Source organism: Malus domestica, chromosome 11, assembly GCF_042453785.1.
Source record: "Malus domestica chromosome 11, GDT2T_hap1".
Lineage (NCBI taxonomy): Eukaryota > Viridiplantae > Streptophyta > Magnoliopsida > Rosales > Rosaceae > Malus > Malus domestica.
Genome location: NC_091671.1, coordinates 7,394,216 through 7,404,711, shown reverse-complemented (window position 1 = coordinate 7,404,711; position 10,496 = coordinate 7,394,216). Strand labels below are relative to the sequence as shown.

Here is a 10,496-nt window from a genome sequence, read left to right as displayed (position 1 = left end):
AGCACAAAAACTAAAGGCCCATGTCCCCAATGCGTTCTAAGGACATCACCAACACCAATGAAATTGGCCACCCCCTTGCGACACCATTAACATTAAGCTTTGCCCAACCCTCAAGAGGAGGTTCCCAATGAAGAAAAGCGTGTGTTCGAAGGGGCTTTATGGAGGAAACCATATTTGCCTGAAGCCAATCTTTCAAGTAGACAATAACAACTGATTTGGGATCATTACGAAGAGATTGAGAAGATATTTCCTCGTACAACTTGTATTACTTAGGAAACAAGGTTCTCTCTCCCTTGTTAATATAAATAAAGATACAAAAGAATATCACACTCAAGAATTCCTCAAGCAATTCTCTTCTCTCTGACCGATCTTCCTCTTTCTTCCCTCACTAAATTCATACTACAACTCGAACGTATTTTTCACACTAAAGACCAAAGCATGGGAATTTTTTATTGAAGAAATCCAACTGACCTATATAGTAAGCAAAAGTGACACATCCAGCTTTAAAATGAATCACCAAAACCCATACATATTCTTTCAAACCAAATAATTGTACCAACTTTGTCGTAAGCATCCCACTTAGTACAACAAGTCCCACTTCAAACCAAAACCCATATCCAAACAAAATTACATTCATAATACCATGTTCACACAATCTGCCTTTTTCCTATTCATGACATCTCAGGGTATTGATTCCAATCCTCATAAGAACGTCAGATGGAAGCTTGTGTGGAGGTTGGACGCAGCAAGTGGATAATTTGTTCTGATATATGAGCATCTACTTTAAAGTTTTTACGTAATTGAGTGTGAAGATTCAAATTCAACTGCCAAAGATTCCAGTACATAATATGCTCCGATTTGCACTTATAACACCACAAGTTTTATCTAAGTTTTCTACATGTTCAAGAGCTATGGTCCTACATAACACTGGTGGGTTTACTCATGAATCGTGCCTTGATATCAATAGCAAGAGAATGTTGGACCATGAAGCATATCGGACAAAGCAAAGCTTATCTGATTATCCACTTGGTGGGAACAGAAGCTTTCAGAGATTCATTTCTCCTATCCCTCACTTGAAGTCATCAACTCATACATCCCACAGAATATGATCAAACAATGGGGGCCAATGGGCGAGAGGAATTAAAAGTCGAGTCCAGGCCTAGAGTGCTCGAGAGAGATGAGATGAAGATACCCCACAGTATCAATACAGAAATTGTCATCGTTAGTATGAAAGTTCTGAATTCGATTTATATTTTAAATCAAATGATATGGTTGTTGATGATTGAATTATTAGTTAAATGTTGATTCACATGCTTATTTCCTATTGGTGACACGCAATTTGGTTTAAAATTTTGATCTCTCTCAAAATAATATGGCACTACTGTACATCCACTTGGCAAAAGGAGTGGAGCCCACGTGGCACCTATCCATTATGTTTGTGGGGAAAAGATGATTATAGTGTTCAACCAAAAAAAAAAAAAGATGATTATAGTGAGGAAAACAGAAGGGCAAGTTCCAAATCTTTTTTGATGAGGAGAAACAAATCTTTGGTTGCATGAAAACAGAAGAGCGTTTGTTTTTCTTTGGGTGAAGATGGCACATGAGCGGCACTACATGCAGTACCATCTTTTATACAGCAAGTGCCTATATAAATTTTGAGTTTTGGATACTCTGTGTGTCATCATCTTCACCCCGTGCTCTCTCTCAACTTTCTGTCTGATTTCTTTCTTCCTCTGCAAATCTTACCTGCTTTGTTTCTTCAACTGGGTTTTTCTCTTGGAAGCTGCTTTTTTGGAAAGTGCTTTTTTATTCTGGAGTTGGCTCTTCTGGTTGACTTAGAGAAAGAGAGGAAGTAAAAAATGGAGAGTAACAATAAGAAGCCGGGCAATTCAGGTTCCTCATTGACTGCTGATCTTTTTGGTACCAAGGAATCTCCTCCCAAGTCTTCTACTGGGATTTTTGCTTCCATTTTCCCACCTCCATCACAGGTAGTTATGATTCTTCTACTGCGTTCATATTTATGCTTTCTGTTTTTTTTTTTTTTTTAACTTGAGCAATACGGAAAGGGAGATTCAAATTTGAATACTAAGGGCACACTGCTCCACTTAATTTGCGTAAGCCCGAGGAGGATTCAGGGTTGATTTAAAATTGAAAGCAGAGGATGAACTTTATTCATTGGGTGCATATATATGCTTCTTGTTATAATTTTTTATATAATTTCTGGACTTTATGTATAATAGTGAATTGAAAATTGCTTAGAAAGGAAATGTGAAATATTGCAGAGAAATACCAAAAGGGGAAATGAAAAAGTTTTTTTGGTTTGTTTAAGCAAAACATGATTTGGGTTCCTAGTGGATTTGTTGGTTAGTTTTTGTAAGAAGGGGGAAAGCTGATAACCCAAAAGAAAAAAGCACTATTTTTCCTCGTAGTGCTCATAGCTCTTTGTATAGCATTATTCTCTAGCTTAGTGGTTGGAAAAGTGAGGGGCTTGTGAATAGAGGTGTACAAATGGCCGTCCTTAAGCGGGCTGGTCTTTTGAAGGATCCAGGCCGGTCCGGCCCATTGTACACCTCTGCTTGTTAGTGTTCCGTCCACTGAAAGTGTCTTTGGCCACTACTAGATCTTCTGTTGAATATATGCTCTAGTATCTGACATTTTTTACCTGATTTAATTTTAAGGTGGTTGGGAGGAACTCTTCAATCTCTGAGCTGACAGAATATTGGCAGCAGCAGTCCTTGAGAAATCATGCACGGAACACCAAGCAAGGTACTGCAGGTTTGTATCATGTTGATTTTAGTTTCTTTGTTTTCTGTTCTACCATGTCCAAAGTTTCCGACTAACGAACTTTATTGGATCATTTATGCCTAATTAATGTAGAATTTCTTGTATTACTCCTAACTGGAAGAAATCTTGTTTGATAGGCAACATTTCTACTTTGATAGAAGTTTAAGTTATTAGAACTGTACTGTTTAATCTCTGCTACGATTATGTTCCATCGTCATCAGATTCCCTGCCTAATTCTTTTCGACACTTTCTGGACATATTTTTGTTTTCATTTTTCAATTTAAGAGTTTGTTAATGTGATATTATATCCATATATAATGAAGTGTTTTCTCTTTTAGCATTTTCATTAACAAAAAGGGCATTTAATGGATTTTTGAATGTTTAACCTTTAACGCTTTCTTTATGTATATGTATATAGATTATCGTATGTTGCTTTTGCAATTCTCTACAACCTCTTGATGTTAGATATTGATCTTTGTTTTTAAAGTTTATTGCCTCGGCCTTTGCCTTTTTCTCGAACTATATAGCTATAAGTAGCGAAGGTGCACGCTATAGCGTACCCAACAAGGACCGGAGTTCAGTCCTTCAGGAAGAAAGAGCAGAACCATGTTATCTAAGTTCATCTATTTACTATGGTGGGCAAGAGGTGTATTCCCAGTCCCCAAGGACCCATGCCTCTGGATCCTATCCTATAGTGAGTCTTGATGAGTTGATCACATAATATACAGACTTGTACTGTAGTATTAACGCTATCAACATGATTAACGGATAAAAGGATATGAAAAACTGATTCTGTTTGTTACTCTGACTGAATTAGTTCAAGAAAGATGCGGGAGAAGATGATCCAAATGGAACCAACTCGAACAGTGCCGCCCGAGGAAATTGGTGGCAAGGTACTGATATTGGAGATGAAATTAGTAGTATTAATAATTTAGAGCTACATTGAAGAGGAGATCAGCGTATGAACTTCTGACTTGCGTTTCTGCAGGTTCGCTCTATTATTAGGACTTCCCCTTCACTGGCCATATGAATTCTTCATCTATTTTCAAGGTACATTCATTCACTCTTAGATCAATTTCTCGAAATAAATTCTCTTATTATTTCAACACTTTAACAGATCAGAACGTCTCTTAGCATTGATTTTTCTCCCTTTCACAAGATAAATAGTCACAATATATTTTACTCTTTTCAATTTATACGAATTCATGAAGCCTGGCATACTGTAAAGATATCACGCAAGGAGCTGATCTAAGAAGATTTTATGTTTTGCAGGAATTCACTAGGCCTGGGGTTTTAAGTATGGAAGTGTAATATAAATAAGTGGCTGATGTGCGCATTGGCTGCTAAAGACGCTGGACAGGAAGTGCAAGCTTTTATGTCGGTATGGTCAACTGTTCCATTGGACTTTTTATCAAGAAGATGGTTTCCGAAAATGTAATGTTCTTACTACTCTCCGCCGAACTATGTTTCTGTGTGTAGTTTGAAAGTTGTTTACCCTGTTAAATTAAAGCCTGTGGAGGACTCACGGGCGAATGATATGAGCCCGTTGCTCTTTCATTGTGAACATATATGCTTGAAGTGACTACGGTTTCTTATGCAATGTGTTTTGTATTATGATGCGTTTACGGTTTGTTAAGAGTAATGCATTTCCATTAGATTAAAAGTGCTCATAGTTGCTGGCCAAGCAAAGCTCGAACCTTGTTCGTTCGAAAGATTTAGATGATGCATGGAATTTTAGCAGAGAACAACTGTCACAAGATTCCTGGCCAATCAGCCAGTTTGTATATCCAAATTGTCAAAGATACTTACAACTTCAACACAGAATGTATAAGGTACCGCTATCTGGCCTTTTATCCTTATGCCGGTTCCTTAACTTCAACACAGAATGTATAAGGTACAGCTATCTAGCCTTTTATCCTTATGCCGGTTCCTTGTTAGAAAAGCTTTGTTTCTAACACTGAAATTTCGGTGACAAGATGATGCCGCAATCGGGGGCTATATAAGTATTAGTCATCTGCTAAGTTACTGTCATGGAATCTGAAATTGACAATAGTTCTCCCCAATTTTCTCATCATTGGATATGCAGAGGAAAAGCCTTTCGTAAGCAGCCACCATTTTCTTTGCAGTGAACAACTGCAATCCTCTCTGTCTTGCTGCCCGGCCTTTCTGCTTCAAATCTCTTCTGCCATCACTCCAAACTCTATAGAGGATCTTCTTTAGTGACGCTACTGTTCTTTGCCAACAACGACAGAGCCTGTAATGCTGGCAAGCTTTGTTGCCATAACTGGCTTCCCTGAGAGCATTGTTTCCAACAATGTATGATGCAATACCTGACGAGAGGAGTTGGGTTCACGAAAATATCAATTGCTCAATTGCGTTGTAGAACTCAGTAAGCTGAGCTTGTTCCAGTGGTCCCAAAACAAGTATATTCATTCCAAGATCTCTGTACCTTGCACCCCAAGGACCATTCCCGGCAACCAGAACAACAACAGTTTGCCTAAACGCATCATTTTCTCTGAGAATTTGCTTCAACGCTTCGAACATCAGCGGATGCCCTTCATCCCTCACCAACCTCCCAGCCATTCCCAGAACTAGTCTTAGATTCCAGCACCCCAAACTTTCTCCTAAAATCCTTTCTCAAGGCAATGTCCCGCTTGAAAACCTCCTCATCAACCCCGTTAAGAATAATGTGAAAGCGATCATCGGGGATCATGTAAATCCTCTTGAGTACTTCTCCAACATGGTCACTGGTAGCGACATGGTGAGCGTAACTAGGGAAAATCCTTACCTCTTCAACAACCTTAATAACTTTTTCAGTCCATGCATACTGTGGATGCAAATTTTCTCCTCCTCGATCTTGGACGATTTTGCACCTACAAAACAACTAGCACCTTAGGTTAAGGCCAAAAGCCTCACGCGCCCACGATGAATGGGGGGGCTTTGGCCGAAGAACCTCCGATGCCAAAGTTAGAATTTTAGAGAGAAATAGTGTTTAGAGTATTTGTGATTTTTTTGTAAGAGAATTGGAATGAGTTTTTGGTGGAAATGGGAGCATATATATAGGGATAGGAGGTGGCTTAATTTAGCAATTAATATATTAATTAAGAATAATATATTAATTGGTTAATTATCAATATAAAGGGAATGTTTTTATGACTTTCATGGCATGATCAGCTAATCAATCAAATAATGGTTGAAAAGATTAGCTAACCAATGTAAAAAAAGGCAAATTGTGGTAGGAAATCAAAGGGAATGGCCGGCCCCCATTTTGGAGAAGGACCAACGGCTTTTAGGGTGATTTTTGGCTTTTAATTGATAATTTAATTGATTGAGGATGTTATGGAATGTTTGAAATAAATGGTTAATTGAATAAGGAAAAAATGGGGTAAAAACATATATGGAATGAAATAGGTTTTGAATTGTTACCCATTTTGGATACTCCTGACTTGGTTGATGGATGATTCTCCACTGCTCGCGTGTAGGAAACCCGGTATACCTCGAGGGTATTTTTGTCCTCTTTTGTCCAAAAGTCCATGTATCGCCTAGTGAATATTTTTGGCTCCACAAATGCCCCACACCTGTTGGGCTGCTCGCAGAAAAGGGCAGCAGGTGTAGAGATCTTCTTGCTTTAGGAAACTTAAGACTGCTTCCTAATTTGATGTATATTCTCTCTTTAATAGGAAATTAGATCCTTCTAGGAAAGGGAAATAAATTTCTCTCAAAGCCTATTTAAGTCCACCTTAAGTGGGTTATTAAATCAAATTTGGAGAGCGATTTATTCTACCCAACAAGAGAGAGAAAGTTAGAGGATATTTGTTCCCCCTCCTCTAGCAATCTTCTACATCTTGCCCGTGCAAAAGACCGTCTTTCGTTGATTTCTTCGTCTTCTCCGTGCCGCACCAATGTAAGAAAAAATTTAATTTTTCTTGCCTCTTCTTGGATAGTGCTATTGCAGGGCAGCCGTCGGGGTGGTGCGGCACGTCGGCTGACAGGGGCCAAGAGTTGGCTCGGCATGGGCCGAGGAGATGTCGTGGCAGGGACTACTGCTTGGGCAGCTTGGTTTGGCTTGAGCCAAAATGCAGCTTGTGCAGCTAGGGTCGCGGATTGTGGCGCTGGGGCGCAGTGCTAGGCGAGCCGCATGGCTCATGTCCTTTGGGCTCTTGGACCTGACTCGGGCCAGGCTGGCGATTGAGAGAAATGAGGAGATTGCGGGTCTCATGGGCTGCTGGAATGTTGGGCATGCAGGCCTCCTGCCTGCTGGAATGCTGGGTTGAGCTCCCATGCTGAGTACCATGAATGTCGTTAGCTGCTTAGTCCTCTTTGCTGAAAGAAAGGTGGGCTGCTCCCGAAAGAAGAGGTAAAGAGGATCAAGGCGGATGCATTGGCTTGTCTGATCGCTGTCGTGGAGCTTACTATGAATGAAGATGGAAAAAAGAAATCTTCCCTGCCTGCTCATGAGATGCCAGTTAAGAAAAAACTGAAGACTTCTTCCGCTGCTCATGAGGGTCCGCCTGCTACCGAGAGGTATGTGATTGACATGACTTCTTCCAATGGGAAGAAAAATAAGGCTGCTAGATCTGAGCATGTGGCGTCTTCCATGTTGAGAATGGCTAGTACAATTGTTGATAAGATTGCTCAACGTAAAGGTTTTATCATGCCCCAGTGCCGAAGTCTGTACTAGGACGTTCGTTGGGAGCCAAGTCCGGTTCACCTTTGTAGAGACTTGCTATTATGAAGAGTGGTAAGGTGGACTCTGCTGCTAAAGTGGCGCCAAAGCCTACTCCCTTTGCTGCTGAGATTGATTCGCCTCAGATTCAAGATCTTAAGTTTGCAGTTTCTGAGCTTCGTTTCGCTGCTTATGCTAAAAAGGGAGTGGATGAGCTTCTCTATTTCTCCGGAAGACTTGCTTGCTTTTACTTTTAAGGCTTCCATTGGTGAAGTAGTTGGAGAAGTTAGTGCCCAGGCTGGGGCAGCCGGGGGTGAAACACCGGATGATGCCGTTGCTAAGAGCGTTACGGCTACTGAAGGTGTGGCGACCAAGTAGTCGTGGGATGTCCAACCTGCTGTAGTGTAGTATTTTAGGTAGCCTTTAGGATTTTCTTTGTTTTTCCTTGTAGCTCTTGTTTTGCTTGAACTCCTTCGGCCTTTGCTAGTTGTTTATAAACATGTTTTCCTTCGTTTTTCTTCATTTTTTCTTCTTTTGTTCATGCCCTAACCTTTAGACTTGATAGACCAGTGGCAAGCATGCTACTTTTTTATAAGCAGACAAGCTCGCGTAGCCTATGCAGTCGTAGGTGTTGGTGTAGAACTTTGCAAAGTTGTTAGCCATTGGGTTGGCAGCCGGATGCCTTACTTACAGAAGCAGACAAGTCCGCGTAACCACTAGGCTGTTAACCTTGACTTTTTTCAATTCCGTAGGTTGCGTAGCAAGTATCACAACACTTTAGGACTTGGTGTAGGTTGTTCCGCGCTTGGCAGAGGTGAAGCTTATCGACTACGTAGCATGTCGGCAGTGGATAAAACTTCGTATATGCGCGCTAGCTTGTTTAACCTTTCACAAGAATGTGCGGTTGTATAAGTCTAGTGCGGCTTCACTGCTCGAAGGGCAAGCCGTAGGCAGTCTTCCGGAATCCGTAGGCTACCTTAGTGCACTCGGTAGCAGCTTTAGGATTCCAGGGCAGCCGTCCATCGGATGTACTGCGTAATGTGCCCTCTCCGTCTCTAGGGCCCGGTTCCCCACGGATTAGGCCAAGAGACCCAAAATCCTTCAGTTAGCTAAGCCTTGAAAAAGACCATTGCGGCTACTTCTAGGAATCCCGGCGCAAGCCATCGTGCATCTAGTTATACTAGGGTAGCCAGGCTCATCCACGTCTGGATATTCGGAGTGTAAAGTTTATCCTCCCGTCTTGGAGAGCCGACCCATATGGGTGTCGGAGAATTGGTTTACCCTCTCGCACTGGAGAGCATGGTTGGTCCCTCGGGGGGTGCAATTCCTGCGATGAGTCCCTAAGAAGGGCGCAGTCTTCTTTTGAAGTGCATGAGTGATTAGTTGTTGTAAGCATGCAGCCAAGCCAAGTTGTGATTACTTCTAAATTCCTCATTGAAAAACGAGTGAAACGAACGAGAACTTTAGCTGTAAGGTAGGAACTGCATAACAACTGGATAGTCCTCAGCTTGTGAGGTGGTGCCCGTCGAGCTTATTGAGTCTTCGGGTTTTGATGTAGCGGGAGGTCACACATGGTACTTCTTCAGATTGTAGGCCATTCATTTCTTTTCAATCTTTTTGCCGCTTCATGGTGGTGAGGGTGTAATTACTCTTGCCCCCTACTCTGCTGATCTTGTACGGACCTTCCTAGATGGGATCCATCTTTTTGGAGCCTTCTCTGCCGGCAGTGATGAAGGCTTTTCTGCGTCGTCGACATGTAAATGCCAGAAGTCTCCATCGGGTGGAGTAGGCGCAGCTAGAGTGTGCTCGGCTACTTCTGAGGCATCGTTGGGCCGCTCTGTTGCGTCACCTAGGCTCGGCGTGAAGACGCAGTAGGGAGCTGTGGAGATGGGGCCATGTCATACGCAACAGGAGATGCTCAACTGCCGGTATTGGGCCACTCTAGAGTTGAATCATTGAGCAAGGGTCGGCTAGGGCCGTGTGATGCGCAGCAAGAAATGGTACTCAACTGCCGGTACATGTTGCTCCTATGTAGAATCTTTTAGGGTGACGAGGACAAAACTTGCTTTCGAGTGTGTCCTTCCAGTGTTGCGTTCGTCAGAAAACTTTACATCCGCCAGGGTCTACGCCTTTATCGTCACGCGTCTGGATTGGGCAGAATAGTACGTCATTAGGATGACTGCGTGCGTTTGAAGGTAAAACTTAAGCTTTTAGGTTACAACAACAATCGCCAAAGTTAGCTTTTGAATTTCTGATAACATCAATGATAGCTTTTAAACTGTGGAATACAACTGATAGCATCGAGGAGAGCTTTTAAACTGTGGAATATAGGTAGTCGGGCCCCCAGCTCTTCTCGCATGATGGTAGAGCTTATTGCTACTTTAGATACCGTCAAACATGCGAATAAGCCCTCCGCTGCTTCTAGGGAGGTGATGTCGGGTACTTCTTCAGGTTCTTGAATGTGCATTGGCGAGCCTCATCCCAAAGTGCATGCTTCTCTGCCAAAGCAAAAGAGTCTGCTAGAGTTAGATCCTCTTTCATGATCAATTTTCCGAATAACGGGTGGTCTGCCGGAAGTCCTTTTTGGAAGGCTGCTCTAGCTATCGAGTCGTTGCATCCAACTATTTTTGCCTTCTCTACTTTGAAACTCCTCACATAGTCGCGAAGCGATTCCTTTGGGTTTTTCTTGACTTCGAACAAATGGTCAGACTTCTTTTTGATCGAGCGATAAGATGAATATTCTTTGGTGAAAACCAAAGAAAGTTCATAGAAATTTCGGATGGATTGTGGCGGCAGGGTGTAGAACCAATCTTGCGCCTCGCCTTGTAGAGTGGTGGCGAATATCTTGCACATGAGATCATCGTTGTTTCGATAAAGGATCATTGCGCTTTGGTAACGTTTTAAGTGTCTCTCCGGGTGTTCATCCCCTTTGAAAGATGTGAAATGTGGCATGCTGAACTCGCGTGGAGGCTCTGCCTGCTCGATCTCCTCCGTGAAGGGTGACCTGCTTATGTTGGTTATGTTCCGTCGTAGTGCCTCGTCGGTG

At 42.1% G+C, this 10,496-nt stretch overlaps 1 protein-coding gene across 2 annotated transcripts; it reads left to right on the top strand.

Moving 5' to 3' along the window:
* The first annotated feature begins 1,100 nt into the window (after positions 1-1,100).
* Positions 1,101-4,398, top strand: LOC103429906 (uncharacterized). 2 transcript variants are annotated; one of them, XM_008368031.4, is made up of 6 exons: positions 1,101-1,988; positions 2,679-2,775; positions 3,312-3,478; positions 3,602-3,677; positions 3,773-3,834; positions 4,057-4,398. In XM_008368031.4, the coding sequence occupies exons 1-5, from the start codon at positions 1,860-1,862 to the stop codon at positions 3,787-3,789; spliced, it is 486 nt and encodes a 161-aa protein (XP_008366253.1). In that variant the 5' UTR covers positions 1,101-1,859; the 3' UTR covers positions 3,790-3,834; positions 4,057-4,398. The 2 variants fall into 2 exon arrangements, with proteins under 2 accessions (XP_008366253.1, XP_008366254.1); XM_008368032.4 differs by having other exon boundaries at positions 1,123-1,988; positions 2,679-2,766.
* Positions 4,399-10,496: the final 6,098 nt, after the last annotated feature.

Excerpts from the sequence above, each read along its gene's own strand:
- LOC103429906 (XM_008368031.4), top strand. The coding sequence starts at position 1,860 with ATGGAGAGTAACAATAAGAAGCCGGGCAATTCAGGTTCCTCATTGACT. Across the intron at positions 1,989-2,678 it reads TTTTCCCACCTCCATCACAG|GTGGTTGGGAGGAACTCTTC; the intron begins GTAGTTATGATT and ends TTTAATTTTAAG. Across the intron at positions 2,776-3,311 it reads CACCAAGCAAGGTACTGCAG|CTATAAGTAGCGAAGGTGCA; the intron begins GTTTGTATCATG and ends CGAACTATATAG.